This window comes from Penicillium paradoxum, assembly GCF_028828445.1.
Source record: "Penicillium paradoxum strain IBT 22861 chromosome Unknown utg000005l_segment0_segment0, whole genome shotgun sequence".
NCBI lineage: Eukaryota > Fungi > Ascomycota > Eurotiomycetes > Eurotiales > Aspergillaceae > Penicillium > Penicillium paradoxum.
In genome coordinates this window covers 4,116,372-4,142,842 of record NW_026643183.1, presented here as the reverse complement: position 1 = coordinate 4,142,842, position 26,471 = coordinate 4,116,372, and the positions used below count along the sequence as shown (strand labels likewise).

Sequence of the window (26,471 nt, the reverse complement as noted above, 5' to 3'; positions counted from 1 at the left end):
GGATCTTACCTTAACTTTAGTAATAGGAAGTAGCTAGTATATTTCGTAAGCTAGGACTATAATAAGCCTTAGAAGACCCCTATATCTTTATTAGAAATAGACTAATAGTCTTTTTCTATATTAATAATATTCTAATTACCTATTATAATAGTAGGGAGGTATAAGAAAGGGCTATATAGCTAGAACGAGATCTAGAAACTTACTAGGAACTAACTAATTATAGAGAGATAGTATAGTTTCTTAATATCTATATTATTAGAGATAGGTAGTAAAAGAAGCTATAGCTTTATTAAGATAGCTATATAGTAAGTATTACTATACGATATAATCTTATAGATAAACTAGCGGTATATATCCTAATACCTATTAAAGAGCTAACTCTATATTAGGATATAGCTATAGCCTAAGAGATCTTATTATACTAAAAGAAGGTAGGATCTACTAGATATACTACTACGATTATAAGACTAGATACTATAAAATCGACTACTTATCTAGTATAATACTTAATAAACCTAGGCCCCTAGTACTATTAGGTAGCTAATAGAGTTATTACCTACCTTAATTCTACCCGCTATCTCGCTATTAAATATAGCGTAGAATTAGATATAGAAAGGGACTCTATATAATTCGCTAGTAATACTTTATATAGGGATTATCCTAATAGAAAGAGCTCCGCTAGCTATATCTACTAGGTATATAGCGGACTAGTCGACTAGAAAGCTAGTAAGTAGCCTATAGTTACTACCTCTACCACTAAAGCTAAGCTTCTCGGTCTCTTAGAGACTATAAAATAGCTATAATAGTAGCGTAGACTTCTTAATACCCTCGGTTTTATCTCTTCCTATTAACTAAGTATTAATTACGATAATTAGCGTACTATTAGTCTTCTAACTAGCGAGGATATAGCGTTCGAGACGAAATTACGATATATTAATATTTATCGGCACTAGCTTAGATAGGAAGTTAGGGAAGGAAGAATTAAGGTGAAATAGGTGCCGATAGCTAGTATAGCTATAGACGGACTCACAAAGTTGCTTACTAGGTAAAAGTATGAAGCTTTCCTCAAAATGTTAAGGATGATAGATATAAGCTATCTAATAGTAGGAGCTAGTTAATAGTATAGGTTATTTGATCAACAAAGGGAGAGAAATAGCATGCCGACTTAGGTGTAGGAAGTAGCTAGACCATACTGGGCTAGCTGAGGGGGTGTGTCGGAGAATGAGATCGGCATACCGGAAGTTTAGTTTATCCTGTCCACGCAGTATTTTTGATATTAGTCAGATAGTCATATTTCCTGCTAGAATAGTGGATACAGAAATACAGAGATTTCAACTCCCTTGATTGGACCCCTACTATACTGAATACCACGTCAGTTGACAGCATAGAGCCCCAAGATGAGAAGTCCATTGTGACCCAGAATACGTCCCGATATAAATTGAAGCTTTGAGACTAACTCTCCGGATATCTCCAGCCGCTTTTTGTAAAGTATTGATAGGCAGTGCGAGAGGCCATCAAATTCTAAGATTATTGAAATAGCCCCTGCATTCAGCAGGTAATGTCCCGGAATACATTGTAGTTACTTCTGATATTATCTCCGGTTTCCCTTCATCCGCGTCTCATCAACACAATTCAAAGGATCTAGGTATCCTTGCGCAGGGGCTCATTCTAGCTTCTGAACAAACGTCTATGATTTGTCCACTTTCCGTTCTTAGCACAAATCTGTCTCCACATACGAAAAATCAATCCGCAAAAAGAAATCTCTCCCTCGGGGAATCGAACCCCGGTCTCCCGCGCTTATCGGTGTTAATGACAAGCGGAAATCATCACCACTAGACCAAGGAAGATGTGATGGCTGAGTTACTGCTCGGCCACTTGGCTGGTTGATGGAAGCAGCAGCAAATGATGGCTACATGAGCACATTTCATAGTTCCTCCGAACTAGATACCCGTAGGCAACCTTGAAACTCAACCCTAATTCAATGTCAGCTCCTATATTAAAGTCACATTGACAAACCTAGATAATTAAGAATTAGATGTAAGTCAAAGGCCCTTTGAAATTGAATGAATTCTTTGAACATTCCAAAAAGTAATGGACTTGTAATTACTCGTGTGTCGGTGGACTCAATGGCAGTCTTCCATTTTATATAATCGTGCGCCCGATCCACATCCAGATCCTATTTTCAAATTATCCCCAAATAAAAACCTTTTGTTCTTCTGAAGTATTACTGTTCAGAAAATGTAACAGAAAAGCTTCTGATATGAGTATTGATGCCGTGTGTGTGCTGGCGGTGTCGATGAACCTCCACCGTTTCTACTCAGATACACGCATTCCGAAGCTCCAATCCTTCAAAGAACTAGGATTTGGAACCAGCCTGCGTGGGGAAGGATTGCTTGTGTATAATTTGGTGCATAGAAAGCGTGAGTCCTCATCGTATGTTCCAATATCGTGTGGTCGAGATGGTGTACATCTTGTTATATAGCCAATACTGAATTCGATCTACCATGTACCCCGATCGGACTAGTCGGAAACTATGGGTAATATTGGCTACAGTGATAGTGGTGTCGGGAAAATGCAGAGTCTCTATTCCATCCACCATCAATTGGGGTGGCACCACCGAGGGTCTTTGCGACATGGTATACCACTATGGCATGCTATTGATGATACCTGAAGTAGAGGGGAACCATTGATGATCCTGAACCGAAGGGGCTATTCTATTTCTGAGAACCGGCTATCCGTGGATGGAATGTATATTTCCCACTCGTGACTATAAACTTGCGCTTGGAATATGGCCTCCTATGGCATCCATGTATATAATCTCCATGAAACCATCATGATTACACCCCCCGTATGCAGAATCGCAGTTGATATCTCATGTATCAGTTATTTGTAACATGCGTCAAAGGCGCATTGCGCGTGGGATGTATTCTGGGGGAAAAAAGAAGAAAAGAAAAATAGAAAAATAGAAAAGCCACGAGCTCGATTAGCATGCTTAGCCAAGGCATACCCCAACCTAAAGCTGCCATGTACAGAGTAATGAGTACCAGATCAGTCTATTTATCCTCGTTGATCAGACATTCGACAAGCTCTGGGTGACTCGCAGCTGATAGGCGGAGCTTCGCTTGTAGTAGACTAGCATGGAGGTTTTTGGCGGCGGCAAGAAATTAGCAATCAAAGAGGATCACTAGCCAAGGAGACGCTAAGTCAAAACGGAAAAAGAGAAAACCCAGCTTCGGATGTCGGCCAAAATATAGAAAGTGAGGTTTAGCTTGATATCTGGGGACTTGGGAAACGCGAAAAATGGCCCAGATCCCTGTCCCAAAGATGAAGATCTCTGCACTAAACATGATCAAGCATCATAGGAAATGCAAGATGACCCAAAAATTAGAAGTTGTTCCCAAGCTGACAATCTGACAGGCGGAAAACCGTTGAACCCCAGGGCGAACATCGGGTGATGTCCACGGGTATGGGGAAGAAAGCACTGGATATTACCCGATTGGCTTCTAGTTCCATCCCCGCCCCGAACGACCCATAAAATTGAGAAGGCATCTGACCTTTTCGAGGAATTCATGGGGAGAGACTGGCGTTGCTCTGAGTGTGTTGTCGTGTCCATTGCCGGGGATCGGGCGCGGCTGAGGTTCCCGTGACACAAAGGGTATAGCCTCATTTTGTCGTTTCTGGAGGCGTCAACCCCGGCCGATGGGCACCAATCAGTGTGTCTTCTCGTATTCCCCAACCTCGCTTCCCCAGACACTAGCACGATTAACGGCTGAATGTCTCCCGCAATTTTATCACTCGGGGTGCTTACAGCTGATAGGTGTAAAATTGCGACCACCACCCTGTCTGCCTTTCTCAAGTTGGCCTAGAAGCTGTGGCAAGCAAGTTGGACGACCCGGATCCTGGGGTTTACCTTTTGTCCCGCAAGATATTAGCCTGAATGCCAGATGGGCTGACGATGTCTGGGGATTTGCCTCTGAGCTGCCCTTCCTTTCTCCACAACCCTGGATGGAAGCTAATGCAAGTGGAGCAGTCCAGTCTTTTGGACGACGGCGCAACATGTATATAGACGACGTCCCCCTCCAGGGCTAGGTGAGCTTTTGTAGGACAGCGCAATTGATCAACTCCAACGATCACCTGTGCCCCTCTGTTCACCATGGCGTCAACTAATGATACTGCAATTGCTTTGGAGAAGTCTGCCGCCAACCATGTCGAAGATACTCTTGGTATCGGTGCCATCCATGAGGCCAAGCAGGCAACCGACGACGAGCACTCACAGACACTGATGCAGGCTTTGCGGGAGAACCGCAAGGCCGTGATGTGGTCTGTTTTGGTTTCCATGTCCATCGTCATGGAAGGATACGATACCATCCTAATGGGTAACTTCTTCGCCTTACCTGCGTTCCGACACAAGTATGGAAAGGACTATGGCGGTGACATTGGATGGCAGGTCTCTACGCCTTGGCAGACTGGTTTGAACATGGCCAGTACGGTGGGCTGTATCTTCGGTGAGTTAACTCCGCCTATTCTGTGTGACAACAAGCACTTACCTGAGTTTAGGTGGTATCTTGAACGGATACTGTGCGTCAAAGTATGGTTACTGTCGCGTCATGATGGTTGCCCTCATCTTCCTGACAGCCTTCATTTTCATCACATTCTTCGCGAGCTCCGCGGCCGTACTGCTAGTCGGCCAAATTCTGTGCGGATTTTCGTGGGGAGTCTTCGCCACCATCGGACCCGCGTACGCATCCGAAGTCTGCCCAACCAACCTGCGCGGCTACCTCACAGTCTACGTCAACATGTGCTGGGCTATCGGTCAACTGATTGCCTCGGGTGTCCTCTATGGACTTGTCAAGCGCTTGGACCAATGGGGCTACCGCATCCCCTTCGCCCTGCAATGGGTCTGGCCAGTGCCATTGATGGTGGTCTGCTGGTTTGCACCCGAGAGTCCTTGGTGGCTCGTTCGCAAGGACCGACTAGATGATGCGAAGCGCAGTATCCGCCGACTGGGCGGCAGCAAGACCGAAGACCAGATCAACGGACAGCTGGCGATGATGGTTCACACAATTAAGATCGAAGCCGAGGTTGAAGCCGGAACAACCTACTGGGAGTGCTTCAAGGGTGTTGACCTGCGCCGCACAGAGGTCTGCTGCCTGACTTTCGTCGGCCAGATTTTGTCCGGTAGTTCATTCGCCTACTCGCCCACTTATTTCTTCACTCAAGCCGGCATGGACGAAAGTCACTCCTTCCAGCTCGGCGTTGGCTGCACAGGTATCGCTTTCGTCGGAACCTTTCTGTCCTGGTTTTTGATCACCAGATTTGGCCGTCGCACACTGTATGTCACTGGCATGGGCACTTTGTCCGGCGTTCTCTTCCTCATCGGCATCTTGAGCGCATCAGCACCTCATAGTAACGGTGCGATGTGGGCGCAAGCCGGTCTATGCTTCTGCTGGCTGTTCACATACTCCCTGACCGTCGGCCCGATCGCATATGCCATTGTCTCCGAGTCGTCCTCGATCCGCCTGCGCCCGTTGACAGTTTGCCTGGCACGCACAGCATACCAGATCATCAACGTTGTGTCCCAGGTTCTATCACCATACTTCATGAACCCGACAGCGTGGAACGCAGCCGGCAAGACTGGATTCTTCTGGGGTGTCACTGCTCTCGTCGCCTTCGTTTGGGCATTCTTCCGTCTGCCAGAGCCCAAGGACCGTACCTATGCCGAGCTAGATATTCTGTTTGCCACCAAGGTTTCTGCGCGCAAGTTCGCGTCGACTAAGGTGGATGTCTATGCAGTTAGGCCATCTTCGTCGCAGGAGGGTCTTGTCACCGAGAAGGCCGAGGAAATCCGGGAGCAAAATTAACGTAATGATAGCGAGATTGATTATGTATGATGCCATTTATGAATGGACTAAGCGTGTTTTAGCATAGCCATGGCTATAGCCGTATTTGAAAAATTTAGTTTGATTTCAATCACCGACCGAGACTCAGACTCACTAGTTCCTTTTGTGTTAGGGAAGAATATAAATCAGTCATGTTTGGCTGTTCGCAATGGTTGCAATCGAAGGAGAGCTGAAGCTGTGAGGATCTTCACGCAGGATAGGCAAGTGCTGGCGAAAAGCATGGAAGCTGTGATTCGTGAACGAGGCTCCTAGTGCGAGATCAAAACGACTAAAAAATTGGGCAATGAGTCAAAGTCGTTACTCCGTACGGAATAGTCCTTTCTGGCGTCCTTTGCCAAGATTGGCCCACTGGCAATAGTAATTTAGGGCTTGGAGCAATTAAACCGTTTTGCCTACTCCGTACACCGGACATGTGTCAGACAGCTCGTAGTGGGCCATAATTGAATATACAGGCTGCCAGCGAGTATCGTATATGTACCGGATGTTATGGACGCGTTGATCATACCTTCGACCTGGGGAATCATGTACGAAAGAGAGATCGTCCCGTGCAAGCCAACCAACTCATGGGCTTGTTGATCCTTCCCGTAACAGCCCATACGAGCTACCCCTGCATACAAACCTTGATCGCACTTTTCGTATTCTTGAAGAGAACATGAAGAGATCTTGGAGTAGGGAGTAATGAGCGTGACTGGAATATCAAAGCACCGGGCATTTCGCATTTTCGATCATAAATATTCTACATGAAAACCACAACCGAGGCTCATGAATTGCGCACGGACAGACGAACCGACCTCTCCACTTTCCATCCGGGGACATGGCGGGCACTATGATTCGGATTGAGATCCTCCTTGGAACCCGTGGGTTTAGGTTGGGCACCCATGATCGTCGTCGTGACACCGTGATACTCGTCGCTCCCCCTCCCAGTCCAGAGCTGGCGGGAATCCTCACGTGACATCTGCTTTGAGTGCGGGGAGCGGTGGAAACCGGCGACCTTAGTGGACAGGGGGAAAGAGTGCGGTGTCTGGCTGTGGCTCGACGAGGATCCGTCGCGGAGGAAGCGGATTAGGGGGCGGAGGGTTGTTAGGCAGCCTGCGGTGATGCCGATACCCGCTTCGACATTGGACCATATGGAGATTTGGTAGGTGTTGTCTGCGGTTTGTTAGCTGACTTGTTGTTTCAAGCTAGCGGGGCTTTAGTCAAGGGCAGAAGTGAAAAACAAGACACATACATAAGAATTCTTTATCTTTGTAATTAGGGACAAAGGGGATTCGAACAATGACAGCCGCGCTCGCACTGCAGGGATGTTAGCGTTTGCCACCATACAGATTAAAAACCAAGGAGCTAGGAAAGCCACGCACATGCAACCAATACCTAAAATACCGACTATGGCACCTTTAGTGCGACGATTCATGCGCAAGTTCCAGATCAATGCCACCGGAAGTAATCCAATCGTCAAATCCGTGACGGCCGCGCCGACACTGTAAAGGTACGCAATGCCGATGAGGACATCTGGGTCGACACATTTGCCCTTTGCGGTAGGCTTGGTGTGGTTCCAAAAATAATTGATCGGGGTGCATTCAAACAGGGTGAAAAAGAAGAACACGAGGCCAATGGCAGTAGCGAGTGTCATGGCGGCATAGAGGATGTATCCGTGGATGCGATCGACCGTGATGCGGAGGAGGGCGATGATGATGGAGATTTTGGCGACGACGCAGGTCAAAACGTAGAACAGCTGAGCTATCCACCAGCACTATTGGAGACGTGTGAGTTTGGGGTTTGAGGAACATAGGACGGTAGTTTGTGAATCATACCAGCATTGCGCGCGGATAGTCATCCGGGTGTAAAGCGAAATAATCCAATGTTCTCCCGATACCATATTTACATCCAAAGATGCCGCTGACTGCGAAGACAATGTTAAGTATCTGGGTTGAATTCGATTAGCTGTTGTTTATGGTGCGACAGCTACAGAGCACTCACCATAGCCACTACCATAGTTCCATCATCCCAGCCCCAAGCACGAACAATGTGTGTGCGAACAAAGCATCTCAGGATGACGCTGAACAGCGAAATGGCCAAAAAAATAGAAGTGACAATCAAGATAGCCTTGTTACGGCTTTCATCCAAATGGGCGTCCTTCAGGGTCTCGAGTTGACCATCCGGATCCATAATGAACGAGCAGAGGGCATGGGAGTCCCTTCCACACTGGAAGAAAGCGAAGATCAAAGAGAATCAAAGAGGAGAATTGCGTCGTAGCGACATCTGGTTTTATTTGAAGATCCCAATGGCCGGGTATTGTGGTTTTGAGCCAATCTTGAACGTTTGCTCTAGACCTCCCCAAAGTGGACACCAAACGCGGAGAAGGGAACCACATCGAAAAAAAAACAACTAATGAATTATGTCTTGCTGGTGAGAGCAAATTGGGTATTTGATCTTCGGACTAAGACTGATTTCGATTGATCGGCAAGCAAGACGAACCAAAGCGCCAGCAGTTTGGGCGTGAGTGATTTTTTGGTTGTAATAGAGTATTCCAGCGCCTTCATTAACTGCAACGAATATTTGATACCCATAGGTACGCAATTATAGCAAGATACTAATTGTGCCGCAATAGGGTTTTGCTTTACGGGCCTCGCTTCTTCAGGACTCGGCGCCGGCCATTTTGTAGCAGTCGGCCGATGGGGGTTTCAGCCGGACGGGAGAGGAGCCGCATTCGTCCTCGCAGAGGTTCGAGGGTCGCCAACGGTAAACCGCTTACTCCGTAGGGGCAGATTTGATTGGAAATGATCTCTCGCGTTCGGCTTCATTCCCCGGCAACGTGGACGAGGGGCAGTAATTTCCGTGCATTGTGGACTCCGAGTTCGTGGACGAAATGGCCTCTACATATTTTCCCACCTCCTGCCATGAACCCCTGGGCAATGTATTTTTCTTTTGGAGATTTTTTCGATCTCTTATTCACAGTTGAACTTGGGCTTGAAATTCGGTCCATCATGTGTTTGTTGTCCACGCCTAAACCGAGGCATCTCTACGGAGGAAGATCGCTCAGATTTCCCCCTAAAAAGAGTGCTGAGTAAGCCCGATTGGTCGCTGAACATAAATGCACCTTCCGCATCCAGCTGCCGAGGTCCTTCCCCAAAGATGCGCCATCGGAGATCTTACCTGAAGTAGATAGGCTACCTCAAGGCTGCACCTTGTGTGTATATCACTATCAGATCCCCCGGATTCGAGGCATGTATGTAGCTTACCATTTCGACTAAGGACGCACTACGCAGTGGCCAGGTACCAGGTTTGCCGAGGCCAGCTCTGGACCCCCGGGTGCGTTTGGCAGCTGGCTCTACTCCCTACTTACAATTTACTTTGTCCTGTTTGCACTGCCGGCCGGTCTGTGGCCTTACCTTTCAGGGTGGAATTGTATACTAGGGATGCAACACCGTGAGCTGTTGTCAAATCTGGCTTTGGGACGCCATCTTGCATAGTAGCATGTATGAAGAACGAACTAGAGCGGGCAGATGAGCTGATCACCATCGTCATGATCATGATAATTCGGTGGCTTTGGAGATATGTACGAACGAAGCGTTATGTCAAACCAACCCAGTCCTTTCTAAATCAAGGGGAAAGGTATAGGAGATGAATTTGACTATATCGTTATGGCTCACGTGCTGGAGGAGTAGACTCGAGCTTTTCCATTTTTAGGCCCCTTTTACCACGCCGGCTCGCACCGCCCAACATCCACTCTGCAAAACTACCAGGCGTTGGTGGGCCTCTACTCTTGGTCTTTTTCGGATCTAGTGGAACCGTAAGCGCGGAACTCAAGGGTAGTTTGAGAGGGGGATTGTTACCATCTGCTTTCTTTTTCACTTCCACAGGCGAGTGAGCAGGGGAGCATTCCTTTAGGCTCTCGGGAACAGGCCACATGTGCATCGTGATATCGCAGCCAGGCTCGACAAGCGTTTCCCAGATTTGCGGGAGGATAATATCGCCTTTTGGGCCGACAAGATCGTAATGGCCCTCAGCTACATGAGGACCTATGATCTCAATGTGCAAGAATGCCTGTCTGATGAGTTCTTCCATACCCTAATCAATGACGCTTTTCGTTAGCTTTGATCTCGAGCCCAGAATTTCTTTCAAAAAGAATCATACACTCCAAGTTCGGCAGAGCTCCCAAGGGAAAGCGAATTTTCGTCCAATTGCGTCTTTCAATTTTATCGGTAGCGGACGATGGGAGCCATCGATATTCGCTAGTTCTTGCGAATCATCAAGCTGGGGTTTGTTCGTTGATCCTTCGTCAATTTCTTGGCCTTGCCTTGCAGCCTGTGGAACTTTCCCATCGGGAGAGGTCTCCTCCATCATGATCGCATGTGCTTTCGGACTAGTTCTATGGCCTATGTATCCGCCGTCGAGCCTATCATCGGAGGGGGTTCCGGGATTATCATGGGAACGAGATTGATCGAGATTCTCTGGCTCAAAAAGTTCCCAAGACCCAGATTCCGAAGCTTCAAACCTCGTTTCATCGACGTCGGCATCGCCTTGTAACTGATAATATTTGTAATGAGAGCTTTGTCCATCACTCAATGTTATTGAGTCATGTGGTGGTGCTTCCTCTGACTCTGCTTGGGATAGATGGGGGTCCTCCTCTGGTTCACGGCGTGGTAACGCGAACAGGGCCAACTCTTCTAAATGACAGGCGAGATGTTTCTGGAACTGCTTTCCTCCTGGAACAGAAAGCAAGCACAAAGGGCACGATATACCATCAGCAGGATCACTTCCCACGGAATGCTGACTCTGCAAATGAAAGTACCATTCTCGACGGCTTTCGTACAAACGCTGAGGTGTCGGACAATGATGAAAGACGCAAATATACGGCGAGAGATCGAGGAAAACATGTCGAGCCCAGCTGTTCTTACCCACATTACTGATTATTCTGTAACAGTAGGGGCATTCAAATGGAGCTCCATCCGCCGAATTTGCGGGGGGTGGCGGAACCACCATTCCCTCGCTACCATGTAAAAGCGTTTGCGCATATGAACTTTGCGAAACGACAGACTGGCTATCAAACCCTTGCTGTGCATTAGGCTGCTCACACAACTCGGTCACAATAGTTTCTGACATTTTGGCCGACTGTGTTTCTGACTGATCATCAAGCACTGTCCCGAGACCTTGGCCAAGCTTTTTGGAGTGTCGTTCACGATAACGAAGTATCGCTCGACGCTGGGAAATCGCCAATCCCAGACGTTCCAGGATCACTGGATCTGAGTTTGGATATTTGTTTGCAGCATGCTGCTTGTCGAAAGCCTCGAAGACTATGGTGTCTGCCCTTCTGGTCCCTGAAAGTCGATCGTGCTGTGCGGGCCTGGATTCAAAACAATTACTTCTATTCGATATGACATTCGAACTTGTCTCACCTTCGGATTGCCATTGATATTTGGAACAAATTGTTGATTGTATCGTGCAGAGCATGGTAGACCAATTGTATCTCCGTTTCATACTCATCCTCTGAACCCGAAAAGTCATCGGGAATAGCAGGCTCATCTAAGGTGTCTTGTAGATCATCCAAGGTCCGCTTTAGCCTTTTAAGAACACGAAGAGTTTGATCCTTGATATGTGATGCATCTCGCAGTCGATAGTCAAGCGACAAATTCCCTGTCTGGTGGGCACCGATATTCGCAGCCCACACACGCAGGCGCCCAAGCTCATCCTGCCATCGTGATTGCCGAACTTCAGAGTCATAGTGCTGTAATTCACTAGAGGATAGTAGCACTTTGAGCTTCTTGAGACAAGAGACAGCTACTGCAGCAATGGTGCTCATGATCGAGGGAGGGGTCAATCAACGCCAAGAATTCATCACAGAATGGAGCTATTATTTGTATGAGATAGTCCCAGATGCCATCATTCTGGAGCACATATGTAGTAGGGATTACATACATCGTATGTTTGCTTCTTCCACTGTGACGTGTCGGTTGCTCTATGGACTTGACAAGGATACCTGCGGGGTAGATGAAGTGAAGCTGCAGGTAAGCAATCTTGCCCCTCCCATGAAGAGAGATAGCAAAGAAGGTGCACAGAGGGCGCCATTTGCTCTCAACTTGCTTCTAGATTCCCTCCTTGGCTACTATGAACAAGTAGTCAAGGTCATCATGGAGGCAGCTGGCCTTGCTCTTGCTATCCTCCCGCTTCTACTCAGCCAGCTCGACAACTATGTCCAGGGTCTTCAAACACTGAAGGGATTTCGAGCAAGGCGTTATCGCCAACAGTTGGATGAATATTTCACAAACATTGGAACTCAGCATGCACTCTTCTTGAATACGCTCGAACGAACCCTCGATGGAGTAGTTGAATACCAAGATGGCATTGACGATTTGATCAACAACCCATCGGGCGAAGCTTGGAAGAGGCCTGAGCTCCAGCAGAAATTGGAAAGGAAACTCGAAAGAAGTTATTGGCCCTTCACAAAAACAATGGGAGAGCTTTCTTCCCAGCTTGAAGATCTGAAGAGAAGGCTCATAATTGAACAGGTGTCATCTGCCGAGGTATGTTCAGAAATGTCATGATTTTAATTCACCTTGCGACCTATATAACGTATCGTCCTGTTAACAGACGCATTCCTCTATCAATAGACAATCTGGAAAGATGCATCAATACTGGAAAGAGAGGTTAGAAAATTCCGAGACATCTTCTCCAAGAGTATATATGCCGACCTGCTTCACCGAATCAGCACCGCGAATACCATTCTCGACACATTACTGAAGCAGTCCGAGTATCGAAATCAACCAAGAAGACGAATAGCCTCCAAACGTCCTCTTCTGCGGTACAGGAAAGCTCGAAAATCGGCACACAGCTTGCACAAGACCATTATTCGAGGAAAATGTTGGAACTGCCCATGCAAAGCGAGTCACAAAGTTCACTTTGTGTTGAATACCCCGTACATTGATACTTTCGATACATCCACTGAGGCGTCCGCAAATCCCTGCTTTGACCTGGTCTTGACCTCGATCTCCGCTGCCGATGCAGGTTGTGTCAGCTCTCTCACAAAGAGCTATAAGCTTGCTGCGGAATCCGAAATCATTCAATCCAGCATCGGCGTCCGGCATATATGTCACTCTGGCCATGCAGGACACAATACGCCTCAAAACCATAAGAAGAAAACAGTGCAATTTGCTCCACCTGAAACGGCGTGTGAGTTCCCAAGGAGCTCGAGACCCCAGCTGCCTCCAATTGTTGATATTTGCGCTGCTATATCGGCTGTGATACCCGAGCAAGGGAGCCAGACCGCTCTAGGGTGGCTTTCAGATGAGAGCCATAGACACAATATCACTTACATCCGAAATGTTGGTGGAGGCTTAAGCTCACAGTCATTGGAGGATCTGATCACCGCATCTTGTCGGTCCTCGGAAAGTCAAACAAGCGAGAAATTCTTTTTTAGTCAGCTCGATCGGCTTCGAATAGCCGTGAACCTCGCGTGCAGTGTTCTTCAATTTCATGGAAGCTGGTTGAAGAACCATTGGAGACCACGGGATCTCATGTTTGACCCACAGGATATAGAAGGAATCGGCGACATCTATATCCCTTGGAATGTAGGTGAGAATATTGATGACCCAAGCGTCCGGAAGGGTCAGAATTCTCCCACACTGGTCCGGAACCAAATTCTTTTCCCCCTTGGCCTTGTTCTCGTTGAGTTGTCGCTATGCAAGAACCTGGAATCCGATCGCAGACCCGAGGACGAGGACCAAAACGAGGCACATGCGAATCTTAAAACAGCAACTCGTCTTTTGCCGAAGGTGGAAGAGTTAAGTGGGCCGGAGTATGCAGACGTGGTTGACCGGTGTCTTTCATGGCATGACAGAAAAGAAACAAGCTTGGAAACCGAGAAAATGCAAGAAGAGGTGTTTCAGCTGATCGTTTTGCCACTGATTGAAAACTTGAGGAGTTTTGAGGACTCGTTCGGAATATATTGATAGTGAATAAGCTCAAGAGTTGAAATGATAGTTCCAGGAAAGTACTTAAACCACGATCGCCTCCTATAAAACGATCTAAAAAGACGAAGACGTGTGCGACAAAAAATACTTGTAGGATGGCCACATCATAAATCTCACTTCCCTCAATCTTTTCGGGCAGAGGCAGTAGGCGAAGGGCCAAAGGCTCTAGTGCCACTAGAGGGAATACCGGAACCACTGGGCGCGGGACTGAGACCAGCACCACTGCCAAACAAACTATCCGAGTCTTGTTGGCCATCATCCGCATCGTGGTACGTGGCACCCGTGTAAGCAGCAGGCGCGTTGATTCCAATCTGAATCGAAGCAAAGAATCCATCATCTAACCCATCACCGAGGGAGAGATATTCTGAGAAGGGATCATAGGTGCTGTCAGCCTGTTCAATACTGCACATACCCTCGGTGTTGGAGGTGATGCTCTGAGTGTTGGTGTTATAGGGCTATGTGCCCTCCAAAGCAGAGCGGAGCAGCTAGTTCCAGAAGAGCTAACCGGTATGAAAGACGATGCCGATGTCGACCTCGGGGGTCTTATGGGAGAGGAGGGTTGGGTTGAGGCGTGTAAGGAGGGCCCTCGTAGTGACCTAGAATGATGGTTTGGGGATTCGCCACGCCGTCGCGATTTGTCTGTTGTGTGCCGCGGAGGTAGGTTGAATCCCAGGCGTTAGCAGCCTAGCCCCTGACTATGGGATTCCACTATTCATTGTACAGAGATTAGATGGACTTTGATCTGCTAGAGTACGCCGAAGGAGAAACTAACCTGTACACGCCGGTGGCACTGGCCTGCCAGATCTCCAATATAGCAATCGGACACGGGCTTGCAGGTGTTGATATGAATGTACAGCACCTCGAAAAGGCCATCTGGACCATCCGAGTAGAGCTCCTCCTTGAAGTTCTGTCCCACGAAGTCCCCCCCCCTTTCGAGGGCAGCAAGGTCGGGGCGCCATTTTTGGGGAGCCTGGTACATTTCAGTGACTTTGTTATGAATGGAAGAACCAAAGACCCGACTTACTGTGCGAGATGCCGCGAGGCCGATGAAGCGTTTGGACAGTGTGAGAGCGACGAGCGATGTTGCGTTTTTCAGCTCACGGGCATGCAAGTGCTTTTGCAACCACCGAGAGAACGCTTTGCATGGGTGGCCATGGCGTCCCGGCCATAAATCCCACACTTCAGGACATGGGGATCATGCTTTTCTCCCGGAGAAGCGATTGCAGGAGCTGCCAAGAACGCGGCTGTGATGGTGAGACGCTTAAAGAGCTGAACCATTGTGAAAGAGACACAATTGTGTTGATGGTGTCCCAGGGAGTCGACATCAGAGCTGGGATGGCCTAGATGTATAACTCTCAATGCCCTGTCATACTTGTCACCCGCCGCGTGTCATTATAGTAAAAGACACCATCCTAAGATAGATACAGCGCGGGTGTTCCTGCATATTCACTGCCTTACACCTGGCTGGCAGCAATTTCCGCCCATCTCCGTCACCGTCACAGGCGTGCTTGACGGCCCGTCACCTCTGCTTCGATCGTAGACGTGGGCAAACTGCGGCCCACGAGTTTAATCAATTTCGGCAAATAGCACATCAAGTAGACGGGTCGTCTGCGATAAATTGGAAACAAGGTCCGTGGAAGCATTGCGACGCTTCGTGCTGGCTAGGCGGAGCATCAGACCTCCTCACCTTCGGACTGGACCTCAACGATGGAATCCGATTTCATCTTCTGTGCTGGGTAGTGTGTCGTCCTTCCTGATGTTACAAAGATTGTCTTCCTTACCTTGCTGAAAATGGCGAGTCCAATCTCCACACGATGGCGGTCTAAATATCTCAATGACCAACGTAGCGGCCAAATGCGTCGTTTTTTGCTACTGAATTTGCATACTACCCTGGAGCTCTTGCCATGCTAAGGAGCATACTAGGGCTTTGACTATGAGTGTTTAGCCTGCACTCAAAACCTATCGTGGATTATTTACGGAGTAGGTATTGGATCAAATTTCATGCATCAACTGGTAAATTCCCTAGCTGCGTGAACATAGAGTAAGATGTCGAACCATTTCAATCCTTCACTCAAATTTATCCTTCCCGTGAGCCTTCAAATATCCCCATGGGTTCGAAAACTCCATTCAACAAAGTTGGCGACCCACTCCTTCCAATCTCAGGTTGTAGAATCAGAACAGAGAATTGCCCTCCGGCGCCAAGTTGGTGATCTGCAGGTCGGTATCCTGCTCCGCTTGCTGGTAGAAAGCCTCGATTGCATTGTCAATGGAGGCGGCGTGCGCGTGATCATGAGCGATGCCCCGATGCATCTCGTTAATTGTCCGACGGAGTGCCTTCAGAGTCTCCTGCATACTAGCCAAAGTTTCACGCAAGTTGTACTCAACATGCTCGCGTTCTTCAAGATTGTGGGCAATCTCAGCTCGCTTCCCAAGTAGAAGGTCAATCGCAGTACCTCGAGGGGCGGAGGCACCTTGCCCATAGGCCTCATCGATTTTGATCGGGCTCGGCGCGGAGGGCGAGGGGTTGAATGAGCACCGACTGCCGAGGCCACCGAAATGGCAGTTGGCACAAGAAACAGCGCTGGGTGTGTCGGGGAGACTGACACAAAGGACCATTGGACCAAACTGGTTTGCGCACTGAACACACGGAAACTCCGCAACGTCACCCACAGTCTGGATGAGAAAGGCCTCGATGTTGGCCACATTGGCTCTCAGGAGAGTGTTCATCTGACGCGGCTGCCACATCCGATGCTCATGGACAACGGGCTCACGGGCGAACGGCAGCGAGCACAGGTAGCGGAGAAGGTTGGTCATGAGATCGGGCTCTTTCTGCGAGAGGTCACAGCACAGGCTCATCACATAATCCGCCCATTCACCAGGAGGTTGGAACGGTCCGATGAGACGGACACCTGGGATTTCATCCGGAAGCCCAGGTATCTCCGTGTCTTTCGCGTTGACGCTCATGCTAGACAAGGTCAGTTCTGTGTCTTCTTACTGCGGACTATGATGAAGTCCTTAGACTGAAAGCAGTTACTGATCGTAGATGCAAGACAAATGAGATGGAAAGGCCTCGCCGTGATTGTGGGGAAGGGAGGGTGAAGGTGAAAGAAGGAAATGAAAGAAGTAAACGAAAGAGGTAAACGAACAAGGTTAGGGGACAGTGACTCCATGGTATTCACGTACGTGTCGCGATCTTCCTAGGCATCGCAAAGGTCTCATTCACATCACGTCCTTCCTCCAGTACATAACTGCGTGGCTTGGGAGAGATTGTTTTCACATCTCAATAGACTTGCATAGCACTAAGACTCATATTTGAAGTTTGTTTGAATAGTAAATAGAATTGGTGAATTTGTTACCTGATGTTGATAGGGGCCATGTAAATGGAGTAAATCATGGTTACAGTACATCCATCCAATTTCCAGTGCGGGCACAATCCAATAAGTATACCCATTGTCTACGCTGGCCTAGCCGTACCAGAAAAATCTACCAGCGAAAGGCAGACTACCAGGTATATATGATACAGCCGTACCTCCGACTTAGGCTTTCCGGGACGCTTTTGATTTCGGTTCGCGGATGAGATATAAATCCAATCTCGCACCCGGTTGAAGACTGTGCCTATCAATGCAACAAGCGAGCTGGGTAGCTGAGCTAAACCAGTTTGGAAGATACCCCAGTCGTATTTAGTTACTGGTGAAAGTCCGCTGGACGGAGAAGAAGAGAAATAAGATCCCACATCTGTATGGGCTACTCTTGTGAACCTCATAGATCGACGATACGATGAACAGGCCTAACATAAACCTGGCAACGCTAGGAAATCCAACCAGGAGCATGTGTAGGCTCCAACCTTATCACCATACCAGACATGGCTGAAAACGCCGCTGACCATGTTGATCGACACCAAAGAAGCCCCCACCGAACAATCGGGTAACGATGAGTGTGGCAAGCTGGTGGGCAAAGGCTAAAGGACAGGGCTATATTAATAAGATGAAATATGCAACAAAGTATTCAGGTGTGCGATCTGATCATTCAGTTAGTCGCAGGAGCATGGGCGGCCAGAACGCAGCGCCCACATCTCACGAGGTCGTCGCCCACTCCAAGTTGGGAAAGGGCTCATTCTGGACATGCAAGCGTTGCTCCATGTAATTATTGCCAGTGTGATAACGCCCAGCTGGCGGAGCTGCTATAACTGATCTATGATAGATTGCTATTATCGCAACAAAAGCAGAATGAGTTCACCGCGACTCACATGAACCATACAGCCAGAGGGAGCACCCATTTGTATGTCTTGCTCCAATTCAATCTGCCATATCAGTAGACTGCGATAGTTTTACAGTCTAATAATGAACAGGTTATCCAGATAGTCTATTCCACTCAAGGTGTGGACTTCAATATGCTGGCTGCCACACAGAGGGTGACGGCCGATATGGCCGATATGACTGTCACGGTGAATGAATCACCAGATCCTGTAGCCATGTTAATAGGATTATATATTCTGACGGAAACAGCGCATTGTGTCTTCAACAGAATGGATCATTGAACTTTTATGATACAGGGTACTTGCTGCTGAGGATCGTTGCATATATGGTCTACTTTCCCGGACGGGCTGAATGGGAGCCCTGGATTCGCTCTTCCATTTGCTAAAATATACTGACATTGAAAGCATTCAAAGCCCCCTCTTCTTAAAATGCAAAGCCAGCTGTTTTTGCTTCTTATACAATGCTGACCAACAACTGGACATTCCAAGGTTAAAAGTCCATTGTGCCCGTCGTTTCCGAGATAGCTCAATGTTCGGTTCAGGCTCGTTCAGCAGGCTCCACAGAATTCCCATGGGTTCAGATAGCCGAATTGGGATGTGCAGCTTGCTTGATACCTGGAGATACTGTTCCAATGGCCTCAACAACATAAGTACGGGATTGTATACTCCTCCTTGGCACAGTGGGGGCCAGACATCCCGCATCCAGAGTCCCCGGAATAGTGACCACGTTCTTGAGAGCAGAAGATTTCGTTCACAGATCTTTGCCTTTAGGCACAAGTGATTATTCCTCCTGTCAATCCAAGGACCAAAAAAAGCCAGCTATGTATCGTGGAGACGATATTCGTTGACAGGCGTTGGCGAGTGCAAGTCATGATGTCACGGCTCCGCCGGCATCCGTCTCCACCAAGACTATCATCATTGAAGTCATTCGAAGTTATTACTGGACCTCTGCCAAGCCGTCTCAGACAAGCAGCACATAACCTGATCAAGCCGGGTGCAGGAGGTCCCTGCCCGGCTATACAGTTGTCTGATGTCAGCGCGGATAACCGAATCATGAAGTCATTGGAGGGGGCGACGCCTACTTAAGCCACCCCGGCGCCAGGTAGTTAAAATGTTAACTGGATATAACAATAATATTTATATTTGCATTGACTCCTCGATCTCAATATACATACTCCCTCTTTCTCTCCAATCCAAACACAACCTACAACCATGCCTATCCCCGTCCCCAAGCCCGACCGCCTGCTCGACCTCCTCAGCCTCAAGGGCAAGGTGGTCGTCGTGACCGGTGCCTCTGGTGCTCGAGGCATGGGTATCGAAGCTGCCCGTGGTTGTGCCGAGATGGGCGCTGACCTGGCCATCACATATGCCTCCCGTCCAGAGGGCGGCCAGAAGAACGCCAAGGAGCTGGCAGAAGAATATGGTGTCAAAGTCAAAGCATACAAGTGCGACGTGGGCTCCTGGGAGAGCGTGGAAGGTCTTGTCAAGGACGTGATTAAAGAATTCGGCAAGATCGATGCGTTCATTGCCAACGCTGGACGCACGGCCGACAGTGGCATTCTGGACGGATCAGTGAGCGACTGGATGGAGGTGCTCCAGACCGATTTGACAGGCACTTTCCACTGCGCCAAGGCAGTCGGTGCTCACTTCAAGGAGCGTGGAACCGGCAGCTTCGTGATCACCTCGTCGATGTCCGGACACATCGCCAACTTCCCTCAGGAACAGACCTCCTATAACGTCGCCAAGGCAGGCACTATCCACCTCGCCAAGTCGCTGGCCAACGAATGGCGCGACTTTGCCCGCGTTAACAGCATTTCACCTGGTTACATTGACACCGGGTTGTCCGACTTCGTCGCCCAAGATATCCAAGATCTGTGGAACTCAATGATCCCTATGGGCCGCAATGGTAACGCCAAGGAACTTAAGGGTGCTTATGTCTACTTGGTCAGCGATGCCAGCAGTTACATGACCGGCAACGACATGCTCATTGACGGTGGTTACTGTGTACGGTAAACTATTTTTGTACATATAAACGAATTTGGATGACCAGCCCACGAAGAATTGATTTAATTATGGACTCAACCTGATTTTCTGCTAACTTGCGAGTATTATCCTGTTTGAAGTATGATCTCATAGGGCAATCCAGAACAAAGTGGATACATGTAGTTTGCCAAGTTTGCACCCAGGCCTGCTCTCCTGTCGATCGCATTCCATTCCAATCAAGCCAATCCCCATGTATGGAGCACGAAGTACAGTTATCATGCTGGACCTGCGATCGCAGCTGTGATTGGAGCCTCTTCTACAAAGATACCAGACCAGAACCAATCCTCCGCAGCCGCGTCCACACCCCCGTTATCGAGCCGCAACTCACCAACATGCCAATCCGCCGAGTTCGTTGAAGTCGAAGCACTGACAGCCGAAACAACCTGCGTGAGATCGTCTGCCCCGTTCGAAGCCCACAATCCGACTGTCTGCGCGTCAAAATCAATGTCATAGGCAAAGTTGTACCACTGCCCCGCCGCCAATTCGGTTTCCCAATGTGTCGTCCCGCCCACGCACCAGCGGAGTGTGTTATCATCACCCGACGCGCCGCTCAGGGTGCCGTACTTGAGTTCCGTGAAGTGGCTCTATGGCGGGAATACTTATCAGCTGTGGTCATCTCGAAGAAGCCATGGGAGTGATACCTCGAAGAACGCGATCTGATGCTCAAAGCCCGGGTTGGGTGCATTCTTCTCCCTCGTCTGCAATGAAAAATGGTAGAACAGATGGCCATTCCCTAGATCCGCAGTTGTTTGGGGGATGATTTCGGATCGTTCCATCGTTTGTCCATTCCAAAAGGACGTGCCATCCTGCCCACAATCAGCTTTTATCCTCTTCGAACCTCAGGTCATAACCTACGATTGTGATCCGAATACCCTGGGCATCACTGGTATCGTCGGGGTTCTTGAAGTCGGGCGACAGACCCAGGTAGTCCTCAGTGGAACCTGTCCCATGAATGTACCATTGCCATGCGCCGACCTGATTAGACCATGACCCTGTCCGTATGTCAATAACAAGAAATATGAGTACGCAGGCTTGACTTGCATTCGTCGAAGTCAGCAACGCTCGCAGCGGCGTCGAATAGCCCGCTCCACAGGACTTCACCTGCTTCTGCTACCACGGATAGGGAGATGAGCCACGTCAGAGACCGCATATTGTTTGGGATTTGGCAATTTGGTGTTGTACTCGGCAGTTCAGAGGTAAGATATTCTTACTCCAAAAATGTACTCCCTTCCCCGGGGCATCATTATATACCCACAGTGGCAGGCCAAACTCGCCAGATATAACACGGAGACCACGAAACCTGGGGTTGTTCGATGTGACGAATTAACAACTAGCAACATTATCCTACCATATGACCATGAATCCTATAAATAAAGCACTCCGATATATTGCAATTCCGCTGCGAAAAGAGTATCCAAGTCAGCCGCTACTGGATTTACGTGATTTACTTCAACATCAAGGCTCAAGTTGCCACCTCGGATTGGTGCAATTCAAAGCTTTCAAATGATCGGCAGGCGCCGCCCCTAATGAGTCACGGAAACAAGACACCATGGATCTGCACGATGGAACTCTGCAGCATAGCCTGAAACGGTGCCAAGTACAAGAGAAACGCCGGTCGCTTCGTCGGACCGATATCCCAATGCCCATTTACCCCATAGTATGCAGTGTACAGGGTGAACATCGAGCTCCCAATACATTTTGTTCGCTAACCTCACGATGGCGAATTGTTATAGGAGCTCAAGCAGGCATTCTGTGTATATACATTGCGCGATAATCAGGCACAATCATGAATTCGTTTGTTCGTCAATAGTTTAAACATTAGGCTTCTCAGTCATAGTCTCATCGCAGCTTGCAGTACCTTTCTCATCGAGATCAACGCTGTTCGCCTCGGCAATGTGTGTCGGCGGAAGTGACCGTGCAATGCGGGGCGGGTCAAAGATACTGCGCGACTGTAAAAAGATCTCATCAATCTCCTCGAGGGTCCGGCCGTTCGTCTCTGGGAAGAGGAAGTAGACGGTCGGAACGATGGCGGCGTTCAACACCGCGAAGATAATATAGTACTGCCAGTCGATGGTAGCGAAGCCAACTGGTGTCACCTCAGCCAGAAGGAAATTGAACGTCCACACTGCAGCGGCAGAGACGGCGCTGATTGATGCCCGGCACTGCAAAGGCGCCACCTCCGTCGCATACAAAAAGGTCAGGCCGGAGTATCCGACTGTGAAAATGAACTCGAATACAAAAAGGAATACTACCGCGCAAACAAGGCTGCCCGTGTTATCTTGGAGGGAAGTAGTGCCGGCGAGGATCGCCATTGAGATTGACATGCCAGCAGCACTCCACAACATCAGCACGCGGCGACCGAGTCGATCGATGGTGAAATAAGCTAACAAGCCACCCAGCGGCTGTGTTAGACACATTGATGCTGCGAGAATGCGAGACTGGAGGGGATCGAGCTTTAGGTATTGCTGGAATATGGTCGTGGCATAAAAGGTGATCAAGTTGATTCCACACATCTGTTGGAACATCTGCCCGAGACAAGCGAGAACAGTGCGATGGAAGAGTCGCTGTTCACCCATCTTAAGCATATCTTTCCAGGAACCAGTTCCAGAAAGGGCTAGAGAGGTTTCGATATCGCGAATGTCGGCAGTGATTTGCTCTGAATCTCGCTCGACATCTTCTAACGCTGCCAGAATGTCCCGTGCCTCATCAGTGCGACCTCTTTTGATAAGCCACCGGGGCGATTCGGGGAAAAGCATTACGAAGGTCATAACCATCAGAGAAAGAAGGACCTGGAAAGCCAAAGGGAATCTCCAGGATACGGAGTTGGTCTTCACAAAGTAGAAGCCGAAATCGACCCACAAAGAGAATGCGATACCTGCGCCGATAAAGATACCGTCTGTTACTACGTGTGCACCACGCTTGTTTGGCTTCGATATTTCGGATTGCCAGACAGGCACCGTAGCGACATAGCCACCAGTTCCATATCCAAGGACGAGCCGTGCAACGATGAACTGCGCTAGAGAGAAGGACGTTGCCATCAAAATGGCCCCAATGATCGAGATGAACGACGTAAACAGGATGACCTTGCGCCGACCGAGCCTATCGCCGAATTGAATGCACGATAGCGAACCAAATATTCCACCAACGGTATAAAGTGCAACCACCGTGCCTGCAGAGACAATGGATCAGAATGGGACCCAGTCCTGCAGATACCGATCGTACGGTATCGATCCATACCAGAGACCTTGAGATCAGTCTTACCTTGAATGGTCGAGTTATAGGTCTGGTCTTCTGCACTCGCAGTGATTGTGTTCATTTGCGGAAAAGTCTCGGCGAAAGCTTCCAAGGTCAACAGACCACCCATGACACCTTGATTGTATCCATAAGTCACGAAAGCCGGACATACGACCAGCCACATGATAGCTCTGTTGAGCGAAGGGCCGCGGAGGCCAAAATATTCTGCCATGGTGGTATATTGATCGTCAAAGAAGAGCAAATACAGAGATCTGATGCTTTGCATTCATGCCACAAGCATTGCCCCACCAAAGACCCATGTGGGATTCGAGATATTATTCATATATACAGTCTCTCGCAGTATTAGACGGCGAACGCCGCCTACCGGACGATCGTGTCTCTGGTGGAACCCAGCAGTACGTGGGTCGGCGCACCTCGGACCGAGCATCATAGCTCCCATTGGTGAATAGTTGAGACAGAAGGTATACTGGGCCAGGTCGTGGGGGGAAGTGGAGCAGAGAGGCTCGAGTGCGACTGGGGAAGACGATATTATTAGCTAAAAATCTTGGTTTCCCCGGATTCTTCGTTGACTGTGGGCCAGCATGTGGAATTGTGCCGCCAGGACGTTGCGGATTTCTTTAATGAACCCCAATAACACGACGGAGACATTGCCGAAAAGACGGGGTAAGTCTAGAGTCAATTGAGAGATTGCCTAGTCCTCAGAGAACAAGTGCATCTCTTCCCCATGCGGTAGTCTACCCCACATCGGACCTGGCCGATGGAGACCACTGCCACTGATTTTGCCTCGGGACACGAGTACTCGAGCCTTGCTTGTTGGATTTTTGTCTTTTATCATGTTGATATTTGAGCTGTTATCCGAAGTCCGATGTAACTCGTGGATCCATCGTGAAGTCGCATGTAACAGTGGCATGAGTGCTCATCAGCAACGGACTTCGGGCTATCACCCACCTTTAAAGAATCCTAGAGAAAGTCAATATGGGTGAGCAGACAAAAGGCAATGTCGTAGACCCAGAAAACGAATATCTCTTTGCCAAACCGATCATTATGCGTCTGTCAATGTCGGAATGAGGGTATTCACATCTGCAACGCCCTCTGACGAATATTCCAGATACCATCGCTATGCGAGGAAATATACCGGATACGATGATAGGATAGTAGCGTTTCCTTAGTGACTTGTAAGCTATCGGATCGATTTCGAACCGCCTCACTCTTTCACAGTGAATTTACTCCAGGATCGAATCTTCGGTCCGTAGATGAAAAACATAATGGGCACAGGGAACAATGCGGCGGTGAGACAACCCAGCAAAGTCATCGCCCAGCTCATGCCCAGATTGTTGAACTAGCATTGCATGGTCATTAGCATGATTCAAGCAATCCCTGTAGAGGTAGACTGCAACACACCAGGGCCGTGGCAAACATGGGAAACCCAGCAGCCAGCCACGAGCGAAAGAAGGAATTCGCGGCGATCGCCGAGTTTGCATACATCGGATAGACGTCAACAATATAGTTGAGTCCCTAAAGATCATAGTTAAGACCTGAACCGACCGGCTAGGCTTTCTCGATTCCGCTTGCCAATCACTGGGATACTGGGGCCATCATACCTGCAAGAAAATCAAGAGAACCCCTGCGCCCAAGAAGCCGCCAGAAACAACCTGTGGAACCCAGATAATGTGAGGATCTGAGGTCCAGCCAAACCAAAACATCCCTGCTGGCAACAAGATGCCACCGATAATCATAGGAACAAGACGTTCCTCCGGCTTCACTCTCCCGGTACTGCGTAGGATACTTCGATAGCGCGTCAAGGAAAATACAATGATAATCAGACATGCGCAGGCAACGCCGCAAATGATAGCGACGAATGGCAATGCTCCGACGCCATCATTCCAACCACGTTGATCTTGAAATGAAATCGGGTAGGCGAGGAAACAGGTATACAGAAACGCGTAGATAAACCCCATGTACAGGGTAATAAGAAGAAGAATAGGTTCCTGCACTAGCATTTGAAAAGGCCGCAACAGGTATCGTATGGCAATAGCTCGATAACTCACTACCTTCTCTTCCGCCTTTGCGTGGAATGCCCAATTTTGAGTCCTAGTGCGTTGTCGCTTGGCCCGTTTTGTGAGTAGCGTGCCCTCAAAGGTCTCGGGTATGACCAGAATGCCAATTGCAGCGAATGAAAGAGCCCAAATCGCGGTAATGTATTCAGTCCAGCGCCAGCCTAGGTAGGAAATGGTGACAAACCCGCCGACTATTGGACCAGCTACGGGGCCAATGAAGGTAGCAGCGGCGAAGATAGCCATTGCAATGCCACGCTCTACTGGCTCGAACATATCGGCTAAGATGCCAGACACCTGGTCTCGGGTTAGCACAGGCACACTTAAAGTGGTCAATAACGCAGCAAACTTACAATGGCAAGCGGGGCACTGGCAAAGACTCCCCCAAGGAAACGACAGATGAAGATAGTCTGAAGATTCTGAGCTACTGCGCATGGGATTTGGAAGATTCCAAAGACGAACATGCCCAGAAACATCGGGCGCTTCCGGCCATATAGTTCGGACAAAGGGCCAAAGATAATAGGCCCAAAGGCAAAGCCCAGGACAAATAGACTGATGGCGAGTATCATGACTTCTTGGGAGACACCGAACTTTTTAGCTGTCTGTTTGGTCGCCGTGCTAAAGACAGAGGACGCAAATGTAACGCAAATCGTCATCAATCCTAGCATCATGGTGATTACCCATTTCCTCCATTGAGGGAAGTTTTTGGGATTCTCCTGGCAGTGGACGTTAGTTCCTCACAACAGATGATGAAGGAGGAGAGGCCAGACCGCATCATCGGGGCCATCCCAATCCACGATAATTCTATCTTTCTCCAGAGAGTCCCTGTCGACATTGCCTCTTGCAAAACTCTCATTTCTTTCTAGAACGTCGCCCACCTCATATGTGTCGCTATGGTCAAACAAGGTCCACACACTAGCTGAGTCATGGACCGGTTCAGTTGAGTTGCGCGATGACAGCGAGGTTTGAGTCTCTTTATGGGCCATTGCAGAAATAA

General features: G+C 48.7%; 13 protein-coding genes across 13 annotated transcripts; 3 read left to right on the top strand and 10 right to left on the bottom strand.

The window, feature by feature from the left end:
- Positions 1–4,153: 4,153 nt before the first annotated feature.
- Positions 4,154–5,861, top strand: N7457_006476 (Major facilitator superfamily domain general substrate transporter; the record flags this gene model as incomplete). Its single annotated transcript, XM_057177520.1, has 2 exons — positions 4,154–4,505; positions 4,558–5,861. 2 exons carry the CDS (start codon positions 4,154–4,156, stop codon positions 5,859–5,861), a joined length of 1,656 nt encoding a protein of 551 aa, XP_057031822.1.
- Positions 5,862–6,660: 799 nt separating this feature from the next.
- On the bottom strand, positions 6,661–8,066 carry N7457_006475 (putative integral membrane protein; the record flags this gene model as incomplete). The annotated part of the gene is made up of 5 exons (XM_057177519.1): positions 6,661–7,049; positions 7,129–7,193; positions 7,259–7,650; positions 7,712–7,822; positions 7,878–8,066. 5 exons carry the CDS (start codon positions 8,064–8,066, stop codon positions 6,661–6,663), a joined length of 1,146 nt encoding a protein of 381 aa, XP_057031821.1.
- A 1,962-nt stretch (positions 8,067–10,028) lies between these two features.
- Positions 10,029–11,700, bottom strand: N7457_006474 (uncharacterized protein; the record flags this gene model as incomplete). The annotated part of the gene is made up of 2 exons (XM_057177518.1): positions 10,029–11,244; positions 11,297–11,700. 2 exons carry the CDS (start codon positions 11,698–11,700, stop codon positions 10,029–10,031), a joined length of 1,620 nt encoding a protein of 539 aa, XP_057031820.1.
- A 121-nt stretch (positions 11,701–11,821) lies between these two features.
- On the top strand, positions 11,822–13,846 carry N7457_006473 (uncharacterized protein; the record flags this gene model as incomplete). The annotated part of the gene is made up of 2 exons (XM_057177517.1): positions 11,822–12,421; positions 12,509–13,846. 2 exons carry the CDS (start codon positions 11,822–11,824, stop codon positions 13,844–13,846), a joined length of 1,938 nt encoding a protein of 645 aa, XP_057031819.1.
- Positions 13,847–13,989: 143 nt separating this feature from the next.
- Positions 13,990–15,145, bottom strand: N7457_006472 (Intradiol ring-cleavage dioxygenase core; the record flags this gene model as incomplete). The annotated part of the gene is made up of 5 exons (XM_057177516.1): positions 13,990–14,231; positions 14,280–14,301; positions 14,640–14,837; positions 14,892–15,004; positions 15,046–15,145. The coding sequence occupies 5 exons, from the start codon at positions 15,143–15,145 to the stop codon at positions 13,990–13,992; spliced, it is 675 nt and encodes a 224-aa protein (XP_057031818.1).
- Positions 15,146–16,039: 894 nt separating this feature from the next.
- N7457_006471 (DUF3716 domain-containing protein) lies at positions 16,040–16,831 on the bottom strand (the record flags this gene model as incomplete). The annotated part of the gene is made up of 1 exon (XM_057177515.1): positions 16,040–16,831. One exon carries the CDS (start codon positions 16,829–16,831, stop codon positions 16,040–16,042), a length of 792 nt encoding a protein of 263 aa, XP_057031817.1.
- A 490-nt stretch (positions 16,832–17,321) lies between these two features.
- On the bottom strand, positions 17,322–17,753 carry N7457_006470 (uncharacterized protein; the record flags this gene model as incomplete). The annotated part of the gene is made up of 2 exons (XM_057177514.1): positions 17,322–17,554; positions 17,666–17,753. 2 exons carry the CDS (start codon positions 17,751–17,753, stop codon positions 17,322–17,324), a joined length of 321 nt encoding a protein of 106 aa, XP_057031816.1.
- A 144-nt stretch (positions 17,754–17,897) lies between these two features.
- On the bottom strand, positions 17,898–18,143 carry N7457_006469 (uncharacterized protein; the record flags this gene model as incomplete). Its single annotated transcript, XM_057177513.1, has 2 exons — positions 17,898–18,047; positions 18,114–18,143. 2 exons carry the CDS (start codon positions 18,141–18,143, stop codon positions 17,898–17,900), a joined length of 180 nt encoding a protein of 59 aa, XP_057031815.1.
- A 95-nt stretch (positions 18,144–18,238) lies between these two features.
- On the bottom strand, positions 18,239–18,521 carry N7457_006468 (uncharacterized protein; the record flags this gene model as incomplete). Its single annotated transcript, XM_057177512.1, has 2 exons — positions 18,239–18,330; positions 18,365–18,521. The coding sequence occupies 2 exons, from the start codon at positions 18,519–18,521 to the stop codon at positions 18,239–18,241; spliced, it is 249 nt and encodes an 82-aa protein (XP_057031814.1).
- Positions 18,522–19,334: 813 nt separating this feature from the next.
- N7457_006467 (SDR family oxidoreductase) lies at positions 19,335–20,135 on the top strand (the record flags this gene model as incomplete). The annotated part of the gene is made up of 1 exon (XM_057177511.1): positions 19,335–20,135. One exon carries the CDS (start codon positions 19,335–19,337, stop codon positions 20,133–20,135), a length of 801 nt encoding a protein of 266 aa, XP_057031813.1.
- Positions 20,136–20,380: 245 nt separating this feature from the next.
- Positions 20,381–21,315, bottom strand: N7457_006466 (CAZyme family GH131; the record flags this gene model as incomplete). The annotated part of the gene is made up of 4 exons (XM_057177510.1): positions 20,381–20,749; positions 20,807–20,971; positions 21,021–21,157; positions 21,207–21,315. 4 exons carry the CDS (start codon positions 21,313–21,315, stop codon positions 20,381–20,383), a joined length of 780 nt encoding a protein of 259 aa, XP_057031812.1.
- A 661-nt stretch (positions 21,316–21,976) lies between these two features.
- N7457_006465 (putative MFS sugar transporter) lies at positions 21,977–23,631 on the bottom strand (the record flags this gene model as incomplete). The annotated part of the gene is made up of 2 exons (XM_057177509.1): positions 21,977–23,334; positions 23,403–23,631. 2 exons carry the CDS (start codon positions 23,629–23,631, stop codon positions 21,977–21,979), a joined length of 1,587 nt encoding a protein of 528 aa, XP_057031811.1.
- Positions 23,632–24,624: 993 nt separating this feature from the next.
- On the bottom strand, positions 24,625–26,460 carry N7457_006464 (MFS transporter; the record flags this gene model as incomplete). The annotated part of the gene is made up of 5 exons (XM_057177508.1): positions 24,625–24,759; positions 24,822–24,935; positions 25,022–25,771; positions 25,828–26,190; positions 26,245–26,460. 5 exons carry the CDS (start codon positions 26,458–26,460, stop codon positions 24,625–24,627), a joined length of 1,578 nt encoding a protein of 525 aa, XP_057031810.1.
- Positions 26,461–26,471: the final 11 nt, after the last annotated feature.